We start from the raw sequence: 22,834 nt of genomic DNA, 5'->3' as shown, positions 1-22,834 counted from the left end.
AACAGTCACAGTATAATTGCCATTGCTTAAGCAGGCATTGACATAGACAGGGTCGGTATCAAAAACATGCAGAGTAGGAGTCATTTGCTTTGATCAAAACCCCAGAGATCACAGTGGAGTGGTGCTCTAACTCCTGGCAACTAAAAGTTTGCCAAGACATGGTGGGAAGGTGGTAAACTAAGCAATATTCTCAAAGCAAGAGTCAAAGTGGGCTGGCTGTACAGAAGGAACATTGGCTGAGGAGCACCAGTGCCTTTGGGAGGCCTCTTAATTCAACCCATTTATGCTGGAGGTTGACATTTTTGGATTTTTTGAATGGCTTTTTGACAAGATCCCAGCACACCAGTATCTGCAGCAGTGACTAACTCCATGCATCATGTGATAACATGTACCCTCAGGAGGCAGACATGTGAAAAATCAGACCTTGACAATGACCTTGATCAGTAGGATATAAATAACTCCCACATCACAACCATTCCAATAATGGAACGTGAGGCCTACGTGAGTTAAGAAGATGCTGCCTCTGCAGTGAGTTTGATGGTCCTACAGCACTCAGCATGACATTGGGTGGAAAATGACATCCTCTCTGAGTCACATAGTGACTCAGGAAAGTCAAACTGAAAGTGAAGAAGTTTTAGGAATGGCTGAAACTATTGATTTCACTTACATTCTCATTTTTAAGGAATTGCTAGAGCAGCTGTTCTTAACCTGTGAGTCGCGACCCCTTTGGGGGTAGAATGATCCTTTCACAGGGATCACCTAATATCAGATATTTACATTACGATTCATAACAGTAGCAAAAATTACAGTTATGAAGTAGCAATTAAAATAATTTTATGGTTGGGGTCACCACAACATGAGGAACTGTAATAAAGGGTTGTAGCATTAGGAAGGTTGAGAACCACTGTGCTAGAGTGTTATGTGACCAAAAAAAAACCTGTCTAATTAGGATGGTAATGAGGATATGGAGAAATAGGATCCCTGTGCACTGTTGCTGGGAATATAAAATGTGCAGCTACTGTGGTATAGAGGTCCTGAAAAAGGTAAACAGAGAATTACCATATGATCCAGCAGTTGGAATTCTGGCTGTATATTCAAAGTAACTGAAGGCAAGGATTCAAACAGCCATTTGTATAGGCAAGTTCATGGCAACATTATTCACAATAGCCAAAAGGTGGAAATTCCTCAAGCATCCATCAGTGGACGTATAGACAAACAATATGTACATGTATGAAATGGAATATTATTTGACCTTAAAAAGGAAGAAAGTTCTGATAATGTGGATGAATCTTGAAGATATTATGCTAAGTAAAATAAGCAAATCACAATAGGATGAATACTGTATAACTCTACTTAAGAAAGTACATGGAATAGTCAAATTCATAAAAACAGAAAGTAGAATGATGGCTATCAGGGGTCCAGGAGAGAGGAATGGAGGGTTAGTCTAATGGGCACAAAATTCCCTTTTTTGTCTTCCCAAAGGGAAGGGTGTGCAGGGTGGGAAATAAATGATGGTCATGGGTGCACAGCAATGTCAGTGTACTTAGTGCCACTGAACTGTACACTCAAAAATCATTGGAGGCTGGGTGCAGTGGTTCACATAATCCTAGCACTTTGGAGATCTGGGATGGGAGGATTGCCTGAAGCTGGGAGTTCAAGACCAGTGTGAGCAACATAGTGGAGACATGTCTCACAAAAAATAAAACATTAGCCAGGCATGGTGGTATACACCTGTAGTCCCAGTTACTTGGGAGGCTGAGAGGCAGGAGGATCATTTCAGCCTAGAAGTTTAAGGTTGCAGTGAGCTATGATGATGCTACTGCACTCAAGCCCGGACAACAGAGTGAGACCCTGTCTCAAAAAAAAAAAAAAAAACTGGACTGGTAAATTCTATTTTATGTGTATTTACCACTAAAGTCTTATTGGGCCTATGTAAGCTCTATTAATAAGTATAAAATAACTTTTAGTTGATAAAAAGGATTTTGCTATAGTTAATTTGTAGCATTTTTTTCTTTGTGGTTTCTAAAATAAAGGTGGATTTTTCAGACATTGGCATCATAGATTGGTAAAATGGGGCCATATGCTTTCCACCACTTTCTTTCTCCCTGGTCCATGGAGGAAGGTCCTTATGAGAGCTTCAGCTGTGAAAGGGAAGGTTGTGTCCTGCAACTTCACCTCTGATCAGTTATAAGATTTAGTCCATACTTGTTATAAGCACGAGTCTAGGATTGGAGACCTAGTCCTCAACTACAGTGAGCATATGGCTTCTTAGTCAGATAAAAATAATGCAAACTTGGCTCGGTGCCTGTAGCTCAAGTAGCTAAGGTGCCAGCCACATATACCAGAGCTTTTAGGTTCAAATCCAGCCTGGGCCTGCCAAGCAACAATGACAACTACAACCAAAAAATAGCTGGGTGTTGTGGCTGCGCCTGTAGTTCCAGCTACTTGGGAGGCTGATGCAAAAGAATCACTTAAGCTCAAGAGTTGGAGGTTGCTGTGAGCTGTGATGCCATCCCAGGATGACAGTTTGAGACTCTGTCTCAAGGAAAAAAAAAAAAGAAAGCAAACCGCTTCGGTGGAATTAGGAACTCTGGACCAGGAATCTGAAGAGCAAGAGTCTAGGCTAAACTTTTCACCAGACAAGTCACTTTGCTTCTCTCAACCTCATCTGTGAAATGACATGTTTGAACTAAACTTCTGAATCCCCTCAATACTTTTTTGCATCCATGAAGATTACTAGGCAAAATATGTATAATCCAAGTGAAGCATCAATAAATACAGCAGAAACAGTGATTATGTGCCTGCTGAATGGGTCCCTTTTCCTCCTTGGCAGTTTACTCCACAATATTTCCCAATGTCCCTGGTAGATGAGCAGGGTCAGCTGCCTGAGGTCTGGCCAAATAAGACAGTTAGAAATTACATGTGCCACTCTCAGGCCTGCCCCTGGAGCGCTCCAGTGAGAACTTACACTGCCTTTGTCCATCTTGGGTTGAAGATGGTTCTGCCATGATAGAAGGCCCGTGGATCCCGTGCCCAACCCACTTGGACTGTGACATGAGCAAGAATTATATTGTCATTGCGTTAAGCCACTCAAATTTTGTTTTGTTTGTTGATTAATTAGACTGCCCTAAATAAAATAAAAAAGCTAAATATGAGCTTAATAAGAATTCTTCACATATAGGAAAGGTCAAAGAGAAGGTCACTGATACAGGCCCTAAAAGCACAGAAAAAAAAGGTGGGGGAAGACATTCCAGCACTGGCAGAAGCATAAGGATTCAGAACTTGGAGATTTGGATTTGGTTTGCTCTAACAGCTGGAGACAAATATTTGATGTTATAATTTACCTCCATTCCCCAACTCCCCTAACTCCTACACACACATCCAAAGAGTCTCCATCATCCAATAATATCGCCAGAAAATCCTCAAATGACTCTGTATGGTTCCAACAATATGGAAACAAAACACACAACACTGTAAAGAAGCCAAGTTGATGCGGGGCTGGGGTGTGTTAACTGCCTGGTGCTGTTAGTGCTAACCTGAGATCAAACTTCAGTAATAGAAGCAGCAAACTCCAACCAACAAGAGGAGGTGAAGCAAGGACCAGACAGGGGAGGATGAAACCCCAAAGGCAGGAGTTTCTAGGGTCTTCCCAGGTAGGAGGTGAGGCTGACCTCTAAGCTGCCCAGTGGGCAGTTACCCAGCAGTATGGGGGCCAAGGAAGAGGACCTACCTCCAGTGAGACCTGGTGGGAGAGACCTTCAACCCAGAGCTGGGTCAAGAAGAACTGACTTAACTCAGTGGAGGCCAATTTGTTAAGAAGCCTACATAAAGGGCAAAACCTTCTTAAATCATTCAAGAGAAAATATGCAAAGGTCAGGGGACCCCGTTTTCATGGCAAATTGATCTCTTTAATTAAAAGGAGCAACATTTAGCCAGAAAGCAAGATAAAAGGTTTTTTTCCTTTTCTATATATAAGCTTCTGAATTCTTGCAGCTTCTGGGAGGAATTTCAGCCATCTAAACAAGACATTTCAAGCACTTTATTATAACTTCAGACTCAGAAACAAAGGTGAGAATCACACACAGCTTTCCAATGATCATGCAGAGGGGCATTGGCTAATAGTGGAAAATAGGGTGGGGCAGTAGGCTGCAACCAGGCTGTGGGGCAGGGGTGGCAAACCTATCCCTAGGGGCTTCCGCCTTAGGGCCTTTGCACTTACTGCTTCCTCTGCCTACAGGCAGTGCTCCTCCATGTTTATAGAGCTGGTTCCCTCACTCCTTTCATCTCTCTACTCAAATGTTAGCTCCTCAGAACACCTTCTTTGACTGCCATTAGAAAAATAACTCCCCAATGACTTCACCTCTTTACTTCATTTTAATTTTCCTTCATTGCTTTGCTTTCCCAATCTGATATTAAATTATATGCTTATTTGTCTGTCTTTGATGAGGGTATGTACTTTGCTGTGTTTTATGCTTTGTCCTTTAGGACCTAGAAGAACTTCCTGGAACATACGTTCAACACTTGCTGAGTGGTCTTGCTTACTCACTCACTTCAGTAGATAGTGGCCATCTGCAGGGCTGCTATGATAAAGATTTGGAGAATCAGTGTAGGGCAATCAATGACTGATACTTTGCTCAGCCATGGAGAGGCAGAGCTGTGCAGCAGGCTAGCAACACTGTTGGGGTTGAAAATGGTGTTAAGTTGGGACTTCACAGGTGTATGGGAAGGAGAAGCATCAGAATGAAAAAGTGACAGGGGAAGAGATTTCTGCTGGCAAGGTATGTAGGTCATGGCAGAATGGGGCTGCTGGGGAAGAAGCATGGAACTGGGAGGCTGCTGTGGCAAGTAGGCCAGGGCAGGGATAGCTAGACCCTGTGCAGAGAACACTGGAATGAGACTGCGCTGGGAGAAAAGGCTTGTCTGGGAGCTCCTCCCTGGGGGGCGGGGCTTATCTTGGAGCTTGCCCTTGGACGTGGAGCTTGTCTGAGAGCTCACCCTAGGAGGCCGGGCTTGAGATAAGGGCTTCTTCAACCCTTGTGGAAAATCACTAAGACTACTGGGAAGCAGCTTCAAATTATAGATTCCCAGCCCCCTTCCCCATTGTTTCAATAATCTAGAGGGGTGGGCAGGAATCTGAAATCTAAAAAGTCTCTCTCCAGTTAATTCTAACAATTAGCCAGGTACTATGAGGAACATTGGCCTGAGAGGTCTTGTGTTGTTCTAAAACTCCAAAGTGACCATTTAAAAGACTGTCCTTTAAAAAAGAAATCATAACCTAATAAAGACCTAAAGAGGTACCTTTTCTACTGCCCACTTAAAACAATGCCTATTAAAATGAACATTTTATTAATAAATAAAGCCATATATTTTTGCTTTGACAAGTCAGAGGATCATATATATGTGTGTGTGTGTGTTAGTTATAAGTTATCACAGAACTCAAGTTATAAGTTATAGATATTTATCTTATGCCTTCAGGCATTAGGGGAAAGACCTTGGGGTCTTTAACTAAATGTTATAAAATTCTCTTCACCCTTTCTCCTCTATTATTTCCCCAAAATCTAGAAAATATTTGGAAATTTACAATTTATTTTATGATATTATTTCAGCAGGTTTTCTTCTTTCTAGGTAAGACAAAAGACCTACCTGCAAAGGCTACTTCTCTAACCTCATCTGTTTCTTACCAAAACATGCAGAAGGATGAAGTAGAAAGAAGTCATTTCCACATAAAGAGGTCCAGAGCAAAGGAAAACATATTTCATTCAAATAACCCTTGTTATTTGATTTTCAACAAGGGTTAAAGAAAGGAGGATTGAGATGAGCAGGGACCACTTTGTCCTCTGCCACCACCTCCTACCACCTCTCTCCCCCCACCCTGTGAATCCCAGGCCTCCTCCCATCACCCACAGCCCTCCTGCCACTTGCCCAGTTCAGAGAAGAGCTGAGAAGAATTCATAAAGAGAAGTAAGCAGGGAATAAATAAGTCTACAAGTCACTATGTCATTATGAAATAGCCTTTAAACACTCCTTTAATTTGGACCTGAGCCATGCCATAATTTCTCTTGGTCCATGAAGCAGAAAGGAAACCTCCTTTCCCTTTTCAGATTGGAGAGTATGCCAGACCCAGCAATGCCAAGATTCTTTTCCATCATATTTTTAATCATAAGTTAATTGTGAGCTCTTAAGCATTTGTCCTCAGCGCCAGGCCAGGGCCCAGCACAATAGTGCTGGCTCACTCACTCATGTGTTCTCTCTCTCTCTCCCGCTGTGAGACAAATAAATGAACATCATTGAGCATCTTGGATCTGCATCACCCAATTTCTGGGACAGAACACAGAATTGATGGGCACATCTTTATTTCTCCCTACAATATGTATTCTTGTGTAATAATCTCACTCCCATTTCCTAGAGTCTCTTTCAGCCAAATGATGACAAACATAATATAAACACCACTTGCAGAAGAGATGGTCTTTTATTAGTTCTTAGAAAGGGCTTAATTTCCTTCCCGACTCATCTTTGTAACTGGGAACCAGCTGATAGTTGGGAATGAACCAAATAGATTAGAACAGTAAACACCAGGTTTTGGAAATATGATTATGTTTATAATGGTAAAATAATTATAAGCAGGGACCTCAAAGCACACTTGAGTTTACCCCCAGGAAGAATTGTACTATTACAGTTTTATGATGGATTAAGATTGGGGGTTTAAACGATTTAATTGTACCTCTTTTGAAGTAGTGCCACTTTATCTCTAGAGATAGGGGGAAAATAATACTTAGTTTCATATTTACAACATTTCTTTTTCTGAGGATCTGTTTGGATTTCAGAACTGATTTCTCATTCAGAGGAGATATGGAAATGGCAGGAAATTATGCAGAGTTCCATTTTAGCGATCACCACTCGGGATGATTTAGTCTGCTACAACAACTGGAGTTTCTGGTTCTAGTACATCGGTTCTTTTTATGCAAATAGAATTGTACACAAAAGACTCCAAATCCCAGGTTATTCATTTCTCAACTGTTTATTGTTCACTTTTAAGCAAGAACTGAGTTCCAAAGCATCCCTGTTATAAGCTATACATACACTGCACGCACCTGCATGCTACCTTTCTGACAGGGTGACTGTTGATGCCACTTGAAATGAGCAGCCATTAGGGCTTATTTCTGCAAATCTATATAGCTCAGCCCAGATATTGCAGATCATTAGCAAGCACAAATGGAGGCTTGGGAAATGAGCACCCGCCAGCACTTGTCACTTCGCTTTGACTGTCGCCTACTCTGATAAAATGGAACAAGCTGGCAAGTGGGGCTTTTCTCCCACCCAAGACGATTGAACTGTTGCATAAAATGAGATAGTGCACGGGGCTGAGGCGGTAGGAGCTCGCCAGAGAGACTGGCATTAATGTGCATCTCCCAAGTCACTCAAGTGAAGGAAAAGATTCCAGCAGATGGGAGGAGGCCAAGTGACAAAGAAAGCCAAGGGGACAATGGGAAAGATGCTCTGAGACTGCACTGTGGAGCGGTAAGAGACGCAGACAATGGCCCAATTACTGTGAAGAAACCAAAGGCACTGGCTGTGCACCAGGCACGGAGCTTAAGAGTGACTTGCAGAATGGAAAGGCTAACCCAAAGCGCATTGTCTGACGGATGCGAGGTGGTACACGCAGGCATCTTTATGATACGGCCTTGCCAGATGAGGTCCTCTTTTAGGCATGTCCCACGAGAGCCTCATTGTAGAGGGAGTTTCTGCAAGGTCAGGGAGCCTGGCGGGAAGAGTCGCTGTTGCCCAGATTTCTGCCATCCCTAGAGGCTCTCGACCAAGCTGGGCCTACACTCCCCACCTGCAACATCTTACAGACCCTTACCCACTCTCCTCTATTAAACAACAGAGCAAAATCAACCCGGGATGACTGGGAGGAAAGCCACTTCTTAATGAAAAACAAATGAAGGCCATTATAGTTAAACTACTACAGTGTTAGTTGATGCCAGAGACAAAATATAGGATTGCTTTTGGTGATGTCTTTGTTGCCAAATGGAGGAGAACTGGTGAGATTCTTTAGAGGTACATTTATTCCTTTTGAATGGCATAACTTTAAGGCTGAGCAACCATTACTGGTTTTCCTGAACATTCCCAGTGTTAGCACTAAAACTCCCAAGTGAAACTTTGAGTCTTGGACAAACCTATCAGGATAGCTGGTTTAGGGTAGAGTTAGATAAGTGGTTAAGTTTTTTCAGACCTAAGTAATAAAAATCTAACAGAAGACTCACTCCCTTAGCTTTATGTACAGAAATAAAAGCTTTAAGACAAATTCCACGTGAACCAGTTTAGTGGGTAGACCCTGAAGACTCTAGTGCTGGTTACATGGACCTGAACCACTGGCTTCCCCACCTACCAGCTGTGTGAACTTTGTCAAGTTACTGCCTTCTGTGCCTCAGTTTCTTTATCTGTAAAGTGGGAATACTAATAGAACACATCTCAGAGGCTTGTTATCAGAATTACATCAGCTAACAGATGTAAGGAGATTGGAATAGCTGCCAGGCACCCAGTGCTTAATGCCCTTAGTTCCCATCAGCATTACTGTTATTATTGTTATTATTTTCTTTCCATAAACCCCAAATTACCACCAGGTATTGCAAGCATTATAATATTAAATGTAACTCCTAAGTACAAATTAATTTTCACATGATTACTTAGCTGTTGTAATTCCTATGTCATTAAATGTCATCTTCTTTAAGACCTAAGAATGTGACTTTTTTCTTCTTGACTAGGGGCCCCCAACGGTCTTGGCACCTGGGACCAGTTCATAGAGGACGATTTTTCTATGCCTAGAGGATGGGAGGAAGTGGGGGACTGTGGGGTGGGGTGGGACAGGAGGCGGAGCTCAGGTGGTGACGCCAGTGATGGGGGTGAAGCTTCTGCTTGGCTCACCCACCACACACCTCCTCTTGTGTGGCCCAGCTTCTAATCGGCCACAGACTGGTACCGGTCTGCAGCTTCGAAAACTTCCCTTCTAAAAATTCCTAAGTTTTCTTCTTAATCTGTAGTTCAAAATCATTAGCTTTTGCTATCTTCCATCTCTACCCTGGGGCTCTAACTGCTCCCAACACACACACACACACAATTGTGAACCACATTCCTACGGCTCCACAGACTCCAGCTTGCTCCCAGGGAGTGTGCCAGAATATTTCCACCATATTCACATGGATTCGTAATTGGGCCTTCTCCTAATGAAGGATAAGAAAATGACCCATGACATATACTCGTATGTGGTTTTCTTCACTGTCACATACGAATATAAATTATGTAAAAGACTATTTCAAATATCAAAACTCTTATGTATACGCTAAGTCATTTAACATGTTCAACAAATAATCCCCATAACTGCGTGTTCTGTGTCTAGGACTTCATTGTTTATAAGACGCTTCCTGACACATCATTTACTGAGGAACATCTATGTGCACAGTGCTGCGTTAGGTGCTGCGAAACTGTCTAGCCTTGGAGTACCTGTGTCTGGTTGGGGGGTGACTCTGATGGGAAACATTTGGGCCAGACAGAGATCAAAAAATTTTGAGTGGAAGTGGAAGGAACAGAGGGCTGACCTGGCTCAGAAAATACAGTTGGTAGTCAGGCATTGTGGTCAACTGGGGATAATGGTTCTGATTTTAGAAATTATTAGTTCTAAGTGACCAGCCAGGCAACCAAAGGAAAGTGGGAGAAGGCTGAGTCCTGGTACTGGGACGTCTGTCAACTATGTATGGGAGAGATTTGGGTTACTGGAGCTATGGAGCAGGAGAGGCAGGCAGATATGATAGCAGTGTGACGCAGCTGCTACAGTCTCCACCTCTGTCACGGGGCCTGGGCCTACGCTGATGACAGTTTCCTTGTTCCACCATGAACTCCACGTGCCCCCCTTCCTTCTGCCAACATCTCAGCTCAACAGGCAGGATGACTCAGATCTTTATTCCTGCAAAATCTGAGCCCTTGGTCAGGTTGGCAAAGTCTTTCATTTGTCCAGAACTATTGGGCAAGTAAGTATTAAGGAGGGCCCCAGGGAATCTCCCAGATTATAAACAGAGTCCTTCCTGCCCCCATTCCGTAGGGGTCACCCAATCTTCCCTTTGATAATCAGATTAATCTGTTAATTTACTTCAATAATTATACCACAACCAAGACCACAATTGTAATCATCCTTTGTGATCAGCTAAGTCAATGGTTCTCAACCTTCCTAATGCCGTGGCCCTTTAATACGGTTCCTGTGGGTCGCGACCCACAGGATGAGAATCGCTGATTAAGTCATTCTCCAAGAGATATCTGGTTATTTCAAAAGGTGACTTAAGTATAGATGTGCCTGGGGTCCCTGCTTCTGCACATATCAGGCTTTTGACAGCAGCAGTAATCTCTGCAGATTCCCAGGCATGTGGCATTCCTCTGGTTTACTTTTTTGATGATGGGTGTAGGGGACAATTTCAGGAAATTCTACCTGGTTTTCCTACCATAGTCAGGGAACCAATGTTGAGTTGTACCTCCTTACTTGCTACAGCACTACCAATTTGTAGCATGGTTACTATCAAGTTGTACTTGGTTACTATCTATTCCCCCTCCAGTGATTCATAGTCTCACTAGACCTACTCTGATTTAGATTAAAGACTTTGCCTATCACTGGCTTTAGAATGTCCCCACTCTGACATGTGGACCACAGTGGTTCTCCAGGGATTAGCACTAGTTCAGAGCCAGTATCTAATAACTCCTGAAAAGTCCGGGTATCTCAGCACACAGTCTTAAAAAATGGCCTCAGGGCTCTCTGGAGAAGGTTTGGAAGAATATTCACAATGTAGGGCGCCTCTGTGTAGATATCAATTGTGAAGTTCTTGAACTATGAACTGGTTTAAATCTTAGAATCATCTAAGAGACCTTGGATTTCCACTATGGCAACTCACATTAGGTTTCTATCCATATCGATTTCATTCTAAGGGATCCAGCTTTTCTCACATGCATGTTAAAACATTCTGATGACAGCTCTGTTTCTATTGTTTTTTGTGATCATTGCACCTACCTGTCCCTTCAGGTAAATACAACCACCAGGTTTCTGGAGATCGCATTAAGAAAAGAATCCAATAAATTGCCACAGCCACTAATACTTCCAACCTTCAGAGAATAGCCAAATCAGAGCTTTCAAGGATTGACCCCTCTCACCAACACATTTCGATGGCCTGGAGACTCTTAAACCAAAGTTGTTAAAGCATTTCCAGGAGAGGTCAGCCTCATTGATCACAGGCCAGCATTTGAGTCCAGGCTTTAATTAATTCTAACAAACTGCTGATGCCCATCTCAGATGTACAAGCCTACATTTTAAATCCCAGACTCTGAGTTAAGTACATCTATATTCATTGATTTAGCTCTATCACGTTTTATTATATTTCTTCCTTTGCTTTATAGCCACAGAATTTACTTCCATGCCTGTTTCCTAGACTCTTGCCAGTAAAACTCAGGAAAGTTATCACCTCCCAGAGCAGGGCTTCATGTCTGCATCAGGGCTGTAGTGGGCTGGAGCTCTCTTAGGGCCTGGTGGCAGTGAAGGCGGTGGCAGTGGGTCTCTTGTTACAACTGCCCAGGGCAGTTACTGAGTGGGTGTAGGGAAGGAGTGTGGGGAAGGGGCAAGTGTCTGCTTTCCACTAACAGGTGATTAAAGGGGATTTGGTAGTTCAGACTTTCAGCCACTTATCTGTCCAAGTGTTCCCTCTCATTTCTTAGGGCATGTGCCATTCTCTGTAGTTTCCTAGTACAGTGACGTAAACCTCAGCATGAGAGACCTGGTCGGGTTGAGTGACAAACGGGTGCAGCACCTGCAGTGTCATAGCCAGACCATGGTCTTGGCCTGCAGCTGCCTTACGGAGGTGAGGGGCTCCCATGCTGCTACAGAGTAGAAGCTTTCTGATTTTCTGTCTTCATTTTCTCTTTTTCCTATGTACACTCCTTAGTGGTGATCAAAAGCTATCATCTGAGCCCACATCATTTATAATCACTATTACTGCTTGTGCTAGGTTGGCCAGTATCCCCTCACCCCCAAATTCATGTCTACCTGGAACCTGTGAATGGAACTTAATTTGAAAATAGGGTCTTTGCAGATATAATGAAGTCAAGAGGAGATCACACTGATTACAGTGGGCCTTAAATCCTGTAGGACAGCATATTTAAAGGAGGGAAATTTGGACACAGACATACAAAGGAAAAGCCACGTGAAGACAGAAGCTGAGACTGGGGTGATGCATCTATAAGCTAAGAAACTCCAAAAAGTTCTGATAACCATTATAGGCTAAAAGAGGCAAGGAAGCACTCTTCCCTGAGCCTTTGGAGGAGTTGCAGGGCCCTGATGCCAGCTTGATTTTGGACTTCTCACCTCCAGAATTCCGAGAGAATAAATTTCTGTTGTTTTAAATCACCTGGTTTGTGATTCCTTTTATGGAAGCCCTAAGAAACTAATATATTGCCCTGGCAAGCAATTGCCACAGTCACCCATTTCCCAGTGCTCGGCCCCACCTGCTGCAACACGTACTGCCACGGGAAATCACTGGGTGACCCTACCACATCCACACCACCCGCTGCCCAGACCTAATTCTACTCAGAGCCTGAGAATCTGAGTCCCCATCCACACACTTGACCTTCACACACTGAAGTTTGAGAACCAAGGTGCTTAGGTAGGGGTTCTTTGCAGCAGATCTTACTGGAATGAGTCTTCAGGGGTAGAGTTAGACAGGAAGACAGTCTGAGTGGAGGATGCTTTGGAGAAGACCTAAGCACTGCATCACTTTTGGTGATTACGTTGCACAACAATCTTTAGAACTAAAATTCCCAACACTGTACCACTACTGGTTGGGTAGCCCCAGGCAGGTCATATATCATAATATCCATGTCTTAGTTTCTTCTGAATTCTTGCATGTTCTTCCGTTTCTGCCCTTTCTGTCTCCAGAGTTCTTCCATCCTTAGGCAAAGTAAGCTACAGTGAGGAGTGTCTCCAACCTCCTGGCGAAGGAGGGCCAAGTCTTTCCCTGGGAGCTAGTTTGAAGAGTCATCCGCAGTTGAGTTGTCCTGACTGCTTGCTGATCGGTGGACAAGGAGGCAGATGCAGGCAAGGTGTGCTAGCCCTGGACACCTCCCTGCACACCTTCGCACCTCTTTACCTTCTGTTACCCCTCCACTTCTGCTTTGCTCTCTATTTCTCTCTCCCCATATCCACCTTGAGTTTCCCCTTCCTCCTGTAGCTGCCTACCCACACACTTCTCACCTTCTCTCTGTTCTGATAGGGTTCCAATTTTTTCTTTTATTGACACGCAATATTTTACATGTTCATGGGGTACATGTGAATATTTGTTACATGCATAGAATGTAACAAATGCATAGCATGTGTAATGGTAAGTCAGGATACTTGGGGTATCCATCATTTCTATGTTTGGGGAGCACCTCAAGTCTCTCTTCTAGCTACTCTGAAATGTGTAATACATTGTTAGTTAGTCACCGTACTCTCTCCTGAACATTGTAACTTATTTCCTCTATCTAACAGTATGTTTGTACCCATTAACCAACCTCTCTTCATCCCCCTCTCCCACCCACACACCTTCCCCAGCCTTTGGTATCTATTATTTTATTCTCTATCTCCATGAAATCAAAATTTTAACTCCCACATATGAGTGAGAATATGTGACATTTGTCTTTCTCTGTCTGGCTTACTTCACTTAACATAATGGCCTACAGTGCCATTCATATCACTGTACATGACAAGATTTCATTCTTTTTTTAATCACAGAATAGTATTCTGCTGTGTATATATAGGCCACATTTTCTTTTTTTTTATTATTTTCTTTTTTATTGTTGGGGATTCATTGAGGGTACAATAAGCCAGGTTACACTGATTGCAATTGTTAGGTAAAGTCCCTCTTGCAATCATGTCTTGCCCCCATAAAGTGTGACACACACCAAGGCCCCACCCCCTCCCTCCATCCCTCTTTCTGCTTCCCCCCCCATAACCTTAATTGTCATTAATTGTCCTCATATCAAAATTGAGTACATAGGATTCATGCTTCTCCATTCTTGTAATGCTTTACTAAGAATAATGTCTTCCACGTCCATCCAGGTTAATATGAAGGATGTAAAGTCTCCATTTTTTTTAATGGCTGAATAGTATTCCATGGTATACATATACCACAGCTTGTTAATCCATTCCTGGGTTGGTGGGCATTTAGGCTGTTTCCACATTTTGGCGATTGTAAATTGAGCTACAATAAACAGTCTAGTACAAGTGTCCTTATGATAAAAGGATTTCTTTCCTTCTGGGTAGATGCCCAGTAATGGGATTGCAGGATGAAATGGGAGGTCTAGCTTGAGTGCTTTGAGGTTTCTCCATACTTCCTTCCAGAAAGGTTGTACTAGTTTGCAGTCCCACCAGCAGTGTAAAAGTGTTCCCTTCTCTCCACATCCACGCCAGCATCTGCAGTTTTGAGATTTTGTGATGTGAGGCCACATTTTCTTTGTCCATTCGTCCCTGGAGGAGCACCTGGGTTGATTCCATATCTTTTCTATTATGAATAGAGCTGCAACATGCGAGTGCAGGAATCCCTTTAATATACTGCTTTCTTTTCCTGTGGATAAATAACCGATATACTGGGATTGTTGGATCATTTGGTAATTCTAGTTTTAGTTTTTGAGACGTCGCCATACTGTTTCCCATGGTAGTTGTGCTAATGTACATTTCCACCAACAGTGTATAAGAATTCCCTTTTCTATGCATCCCCACCAACATCCATTTTTTTTTTTTTTTTGCTTTTTTAGTAATAGCCATTCTAAATGGGATAAACACAGTATCTCATCATGGTTTTGATTTGCATTTCCCTGATGATTAATGGCGCTGAGCATTTTTTCATATACCCGGTGGCCCTTGGTTTATCTTTTGAGAAATGTCTGTCCATGTTCTTTGCTCACTTTTTAATGGAATTTTTTAAGATTGTTGAGTTGTTTGAGTTTCTTGTATATGCTGGATGTCAGTCCCTTGTCAGATAGATAGTTTGAAAACATTTTCTCCCGTTCAACAGGTTGTCTTTTCACTCTGTTGATTGTTTCTGTTGTTGTACAGAAGGTTTGATGTTTAATATAGTTCTATTTGTCTATTTTTTGTTGTCTGTAGTTTTGAGATCTTAGACATAAAATCTTTGCCTAGACCAAGAACATGGAGTGTTTTCCCAATTTTCTTCCTAGTATTTTTATAGTTTGGATACTTACATTTAAGTCTTTGATCCATCTTGAGTTGAATTTTTTTTATATGATGAACGATAGGTGTTCAGTTTCATTCACCTGCATGTAGATATCCAATTTTCCCAGCACTATTTATTGAAGAGGGTGCTCTTTTCCTGGTTTATGTTCCTGGTGCCTATGTTGAAAATCAGTTGGCTATAAACACATGAATTTATTTCTAGATTCCTATTCTGTTCCATTGGTCTTTGTGTCTGTTTAAATACCAATACCATGCTGTTTGGTTACTACAGTCTTGTAATACATTTTGAAGTCAGATAGTGTAATTGATGCCTCTAGCTTTGTTATTTTTGCTCCATATTAGTTAAGCTATTTGGGTACTTTTTTTGTTTCTAACAAATTTTAGGATTTTTTTTCTAATTCTGTGAAAAATTACTTTGGTATTTGTATCAGGATTGCATTGAATTTGTATGTGGATTGCTTTGGGGAGTATCATCATTTTAACAATATTAATGTTCCTTATTTATGAAGTATCTTTCCATTGTTTATGCCTTTTCCATTTCTTTCATCAGTGTTTTGTAATTTTCCTTGTACAGACCTTTCACCTCCATGGTTCAATGTATTCGTAGGGTGTTTTGGTTTTTGTTTTGTAGCTAACATAAATGGGATTGCTTTCTTGATTTCTTTCCTCCCAGGGTTGAGATGCAGAAGTATTTCCTAACTAATGGAATACAACGTTGACCACTTTTGCGTGTCTGCTCATGTGCAGACCCTTAGAGCTCCCCCTCCAATCCCACCCTGGTGAAATGTGGGAGCACAGCTGGGAACATCACACTCAGAGAATCACCTTCTTGTCCGTTGTATGGGTCACACTCCCAAGATTTCATGGGGCCTCCTAAGAGAATGAACTATCTTGGCTCTCTTCAAACCTGGACACAAAAACGTCCTTGAGAAAGCATTCCTGAAATCTTTATTACTGGAATGTGGATTAAAAGGCCTTGCTGGGGTGAGCTGCTAAATCTTTACAAATGTTTAGGATAAAGCACAAATGAGAAAAATATGTTCAACTAGGCTTTTTGTTTCTAATGAAACTGTGTTCTTAATTCTCTTCTGTAAAAGAGAAATGTAAGCATTGTGTTCTAGCAGAGTAAGCCAGGTCAGATCCCGAATCCATTGTCCTCGAGGGGCTACACTCTGTTTCTCTCCAATCTGTCTCTTCCTCCTCCCACATCCATGACAAGAAAAGACAATATTTTTTTGTACTGTTATTTAATAACAAGTCAGTGACTGTAGTTACACAATCCATCTTCTGGGCCACTGGCAAACATTTTAGATGGAAGTAGACACTTCAGAAGTAGACATTTTAGATGAAGCTGGCAGAAAATGGCAGTAAGAAGAATGTAATTAAGGTGGTGCCTGTAGCTTAGTCAGTAGGGTGCCAGCCACATACACCGAGGCTGGTGGGTTAGAACCCAGCCCGGGCCAGCTAAAACAACAATGACAACTGCAACAAAAAAATAGCCAGGCATTGTGGTGGGCACCTATAGTTCCAGTTACTTGGGAGGCTGAGGCAAGAGAATCACGTAAGCCCAAGAGTTAGAGGTTGCTGTAATGCCACGGCACTTTACCCAGGGCAACAGCTTGAGACTGTCTCAAAAAAGAAAAAAAAAAAGAATGTAATTAAATCAGCAAGAAAAGAAAACATCAAAAAGAAGGCGAAAAAAATGAATAGAAGTTTTTCCAAAGAAGACAAATGATCAAAAAAAAAAAATGGGAAAATATTCAATATCACTATTCATCAGGGAAATACAAATGAAAACTACAATGAGATATATGTACCATCTTACCCCTGTCAGAATGGCCATTATTAAAAGTCATGGCCATTATAAAAGTTAAGAAACAATAGATGTTGGCATGAATGCAAAGAGAAAGGAACATTGTGCACTACTTGTGGGATTGTAAATTAGTACAACTTCTGTGGAACACAGTATGGAGATTCCTCAAAGAACTTAAAATAGACCTACCATTTGATTCACCAATTCCGTTACTGGGTATGTATCTACCCAAAGGAAAATAAACCATTTTGTAAAACAGACACCTGTACTTGAATGTTTAGCACAACTCACAATTGGAAAGACATGGAATCAACTTAAGTGCCCTTCAACTGATGAGTGGATAAAGAAAATGTGATATATACATACACACACTTACCTAGCATGGAGTACTACTCAGCCATAAAAAGGAACGAACTGGAGAACATTATCCTAAGTGAAGTTTCTCAGGAACGGAGCTAAAGAATGGGCACAAAGAGATACAAAGGACATGAAAATCAAGAAGGGGGCAAGGTGGAAGGGCGACGGGGCGAGGGATAAAAACTATTGAGTACAAGGTGCTCAAGCTATTCTGCTTGTTTTTGTGCAACTCACAAGCTAAGAATAACTTACTTTATAAAGGGTTGTAAAAAGATAAAGAATATGCAACAGAGGCAATATGCAGCCTGCAAAATATTTTACTATCAGCCCTGATACGTTTACTGATAAATAGATTTTATCTGGCCCTTGACAAAAAAGGTTTGCTGACTATAGAGTATTCTGTTAGAGTATTCTGTTGATGATACCACAATTTATTGATTTATTCTACTGTTATCTATTCTATCAATTTATTCTACCAAATAAGGAATATTTGGGTTACTTGTCATTTCAGCATTCGTCAGTGATGCTCCTGTGAACATTTTTTTGTACATGCATTTTGGTGTATGTGTGTACACATTTCCACTGGGGATGTTGGGGCTATTCTGTTGGAACTATTGGGGCTAAAGCAAGGTCTACAGATACTCAGTAGATATTACAGCCAAACAGTTGTATACATTTTTACACTCATCAGCAGTGATTGAGGGTGCTGGGTGCTCTGCATCCTTGTCCTTTTTCATTGTAATCATTGTGCGTATGTCTATTTAATGTCTCCTGGTGGTTTGGTTTGTAGTCACCTGATGACTTCATGATGCTAAATACATTTTCATAGACACACTGAACATTTGCATTTTCCTTTTGTCCCACAGCTGCTCACATATTTTGCTCCCAAGGTTTTTTTGTATTTTCCTCATTTATTGGTATGAGTTCTTTATCAAATTCTCGGTTCAATAGGAACTGCAAGTATCTTGTTCACTCAGTAATCCACACCTTACCTCTCCAGCGGTATTCTTTGAGGAACAAAAATTCTTAATTTTAACATAGTCTTATTTATCAGTTCTCCTTTATTGTTGATGCTTTCTGTATTCTATTTAGTACGAAACCTTTGCCTAACCCTGTGTCACACAGACAGTCTCTAATGTTTTCCTTGGTAAGTCTTACTGTTTACCCTTCACGTTTACATCTACAATTCATCTGGAATTTGTTTCTTTGTCTGGTGTGAGGTAGAGGTTAAGATTTTTATTCCTTATCAATATCTGGCACTGTTTTTATTTTTTTGGGGGGGGGATGTCCACGTGGTGCTGCAGTATCACCTTGGTCATAAATCAGTGACAGTATATGTACAGGCCATTTTCTGGATTCTCTGTTATAGTTCTGCAGGATTTCAGCTATGGTTAAAGATGAACTTCAGCTTTCTTCTTATTCTTCAAGATTGTCTTGACCTTTTTTTGGCCCTTTGTATTCCCCTTTAAATTTATTGAATCAGGAGCCCAATTTAAGGAGAAATGAGATTTTTATAGTACAAAAGATGAATGTGGTACAGTCTCCATTTACTTACAATTTAGGTCTTCTTTAATTTCTCTGTACACTGTCTTATAATTTCCAGTGCAAAGGTATTACGCAACTGTCACTGATTCATTCCCAGTTACATGCCTGATGTTTATTGATGCCCTTTTAAGTGGTATCTTCTTAAAATTTTATTTTGTGGTTGATGGTTCCTGATATATAGAAATACAACTGATTGCTGTCTGTTGCCTCTATATTTGGTGTTCCTACTAAATTCATTATTAATTCTAAGAAATTGTAGAATCTTTTCTACATACACAATCATGTGGCTATGAAGAATAACAGTTTATTTCCTTTCCATTCCTTTAACTTTTTTTTTTAACTGACCATATCAAAGAGAATAACACTGGATAGAAGTTTTAGATGGTAGTTGGCACCTTCGTTTCATTCCTGATCTCAGGAGTAAAAGCTTTTGCTATGTTACTACCATTCAGTATGATTTTTGTCATAGAAATTTTTAATTGTTCTGTCATACTAAACATGTATTTCTGGTTTGCTAACAGTCATTTTTACAAAATAAGTGTTGAATTTGGTTATATGCTTTTTATAAATCTGTCAAAGTAATAATATGATTTTTCACATCTATTCTGATAACATGGTGCATTACCTCAAATGATTTTTCAGATGTTAAATTAACATTGCATTACTAGAATAAAACCAACCTTTTTGTGATATGTTATACTTTTATAAATTTTAGGATGCAATTTGTTAATATTTTCTTTAGGATTTGGCATTATAAGAGAGAATGGTTGGAAATTTTTCTTTTTTTGTATTTTCCTTTTTTGTCTGATTTTGCCATGAAGAATATGTTGGCCTCATAGAACAAGTTGAAAAATATTTCCTTCTCATTTGTTCTCCAGAAGAGTTTGTGTGAGATTAGTATTATTTCTTCCTTAATGTATAGAAACATCCACCAGTGACTACACATAGGCCTGAAGATTTCCTTCAGAAATTTTCCTAAAGAAAAACTTTTTTATTTAAATTTCTAAAAAGGTTTGTTGAGGTGAATTGACAGATAAGAAACCACACATACTTAAATAATTTGATAAATTTGAACACAGATTGTCACAAATCACCACAATCAAGGTCATGGAAATACCCACCATTTTCAAATGACTCCTCACTCTCTTCCCTGCTACTTCCTCCTGCCCTCCCCACTCCTCACACCTCAGCTTATGTCACTTTACATGTCTATTGCAAATTTAATGGAAGTGAGATCATAATCATTATTCTTTTTTTTTTTGTCTTTCTTCTTTTACTCAGCATAATTATTTTTGAGATTCATTTGCATTGTGCCATGTATTGATAATTCTGTTTTTTTTAAGCTGAACAATATTCCATTGTATGGACATACCACAACTCACTTCACCAATTGCCTCTTGATGTCCATTTAGGTGGTTTCCTATTTGGAGCTATTACAAATACAGATGCTATAAATATTTGTATGCAAGTCTTGGTGTAGAGATATGCTTTCTTTTCTCTTCTTGTTTATCTAGGAGTAGAATGGCTAGGCCATGTAGTAGGTATGTTTTTAACTTTTTAAAAATCTGCCAAACTGGGTTTCAAAGTAGTCGTACCCTTTTATAGTCCTACCAGCAGTGCGTGAGAAATCCAGTTGCTCCACAGCCTCTGCAACCCTTGCTATGTTTAGATATTTTAATTTGAGACATTCTAAAGTATGTGTAGTGATATTTCATTGTGGTTTAATTAGCATTTCCCAAATTAATAACACTGTGAGCCTTTCATGTGCTCATTTGGCATCTGTATATCATCTTTGGTAATGTATTGGTTCAAATCTATGCCCATTTTATATTGGCTTCTGTGTTTTTTCTTACTTTTAAGTTTTAAGAGTTCTTTCTATAGTCTGGATTCAAGTCTTTCATCACAAATAGTGATGCAAGTGTTGCAAGTGTTTTCCAACCAGTGTATGGTTTACTTTTCATTATATTTAAAAATTTTTTTTAATTTTTTTAAATTGACAAATAATTGTACATATTCATGGGGTACATGGTGATGTTTGGATGCATACAACAGGTAGTGATCAGGTCAGGGTAATTATCTTAAACATTTATCATTTCTCTGGGAGAAATGGGAGTATTCAATATCCTCCTTCTAGTCATTTGAAACTATATAATTTATTATTAACCATAGTCACCCTACTGTGGTATAGAACACTACCTCCTATCTAGCTGTAATTTTACATCCTTTAACAAATCTCTTCGTATGCTTCCCTTCCACCTGCCCTTCCCAGCTTCTAGTATCCTGTTCTACTTTTTACTTTTCATTCTCTCTCTCTTTTTTTTTTTTTTTTTTTTTGCAGTTTTTGGCCGGGTTTGGGTTTGAACCTGCCACCTCTGGCATATGGGGCCGGTGCCCTACTCCTTTGAGCCACAGGTGCCATCCTACTTTTGATTCTCTTAAAAGTATATTTTGAAAAATAAAAACTTCTCAGTTTTGATCACATACAATTTATCAGTATTTTCTTTTTATGGATCCTGATTTTAATATTGTATCTAAAAGTTTGTTACCTAACCTAAGGTCACAAACCTCTTCATTATGTTTTCCTTTAGAAATGTATGGTTTTATTTATTTATTTTTTAATTAAATCATAGCTGTGTACATTAATGCAATCATGGGGTACAATGTGCTGGTTTTATATGCCATTTGTAATGTTTTCATCAAACTGGTTAACATAGCCTTCATGACATTTTCTTAGTTATTGTGTTAAGACATTTATATTCTACACTTAGTAAATTTCACACGTACCCTTGTAAGATGCACCGTAGGTGTGGTCCCACCAATTACTCTCCCTCCCCCATCCTCCCCCTTCCACTCCCCTCCCTCTGCCCTTTCCCCTTTTTCTTGGGCTATAATTGGGTTATAGTTTTCATGAGAAAGCTATAAATTGGTTTCATAGTAAGACTGAGTACATTGGATACTTTTTCTTCCATTCTTGAGATACTTTGCTAAGAAGAATATGTTCCAGCTCCATCCATGTAAACATGAAAGAGGTAAAGTCTCCATCTTTCTTTAAGGCTGCATAATTTGGGGTGGATGTGGAGAAAAGGGAACACTTCTACATTGCTGGTGGGAATGCAAACTAATACGTTCCTTTTGGAAAGATGTTTGGAGAACACATAGAGATCTAAAAATAGACCTGCCATTCAATCCTACAATTCCTCTATATGGTTTTAGTTTTTATGTTTAGGTATGTGATCCATTTTATGTTGATTTTATTTTTGTATATAGTAGCTCCCTACAGAACTAAACATGCTAAACTACTAAACTAAACTAAAGAACTAAACTACTATGTGCAGCAGCAGTGGCACTCTTGTTTATCCTGGAGGAATGAAAACTTATGTCCACATAAAAACCTGTACAGAAATGTCCGTAGCAGCTTTATTCATAATAGCTAAAAAAACGGAAACTGCCCAAATGTCTTTCCACGGGTAAGTATTGAAATGAACTATGGTACATCCATCCCATAGGATTCAACTCAACAGTGAATAGGAGTGAACTCTTACTATGTACAACAACTTGGATGGGTCTCCAGGAATTATGCAGAGTGAAAAAGACCGATCTCTCCCTGATTCCCTTTGTATGTCTTTGTTGAAGCGAAAAAACTGTAAAGAGTAGAAGAGAGTAGTTGTTGCCAAGGATTGGAGATGGGATCAGGGGTGGCAGTAAGAGAAAGGTGTCCATAGCAACGTAAGGGTAGCGTGAGGGCACTCTGCATCTGAACTGTTCCATATTTGGACAGTGGTGATGGTCTCAGAAATCCATGCATGATAAAATTATAAAAAACTAAACACACACACACACACACATATAGATGTGTAAAA

General features: G+C 40.3%; 1 protein-coding gene across 1 annotated transcript in view; it reads left to right on the top strand.

Moving 5' to 3' along the window:
• Nucleotides 1–5,708, top strand: part of LONRF2 (LON peptidase N-terminal domain and ring finger 2) — a 142,506-nt gene extending 136,798 nt beyond the window's left edge. Inside the window, exon 12 of the mRNA XM_053589553.1 lies at nucleotides 5,626–5,708. Within this exon, the coding sequence (XP_053445528.1) occupies nucleotides 5,626–5,664 (39 nt within the window). The 3' untranslated portion in view covers nucleotides 5,665–5,708. The remainder of the gene's footprint in view (nucleotides 1–5,625) is intronic.
• The last annotated feature ends 17,126 nt before the right edge of the window (nucleotides 5,709–22,834 follow it).

The sequence above is a fragment of the Nycticebus coucang genome, chromosome 4, assembly GCF_027406575.1.
Source record: "Nycticebus coucang isolate mNycCou1 chromosome 4, mNycCou1.pri, whole genome shotgun sequence".
Lineage (NCBI taxonomy): Eukaryota > Metazoa > Chordata > Mammalia > Primates > Lorisidae > Nycticebus > Nycticebus coucang.
The sequence above is the reverse complement of the archived record's forward strand: the minus strand, read 5'-3'. Positions and strand labels throughout refer to the sequence as shown.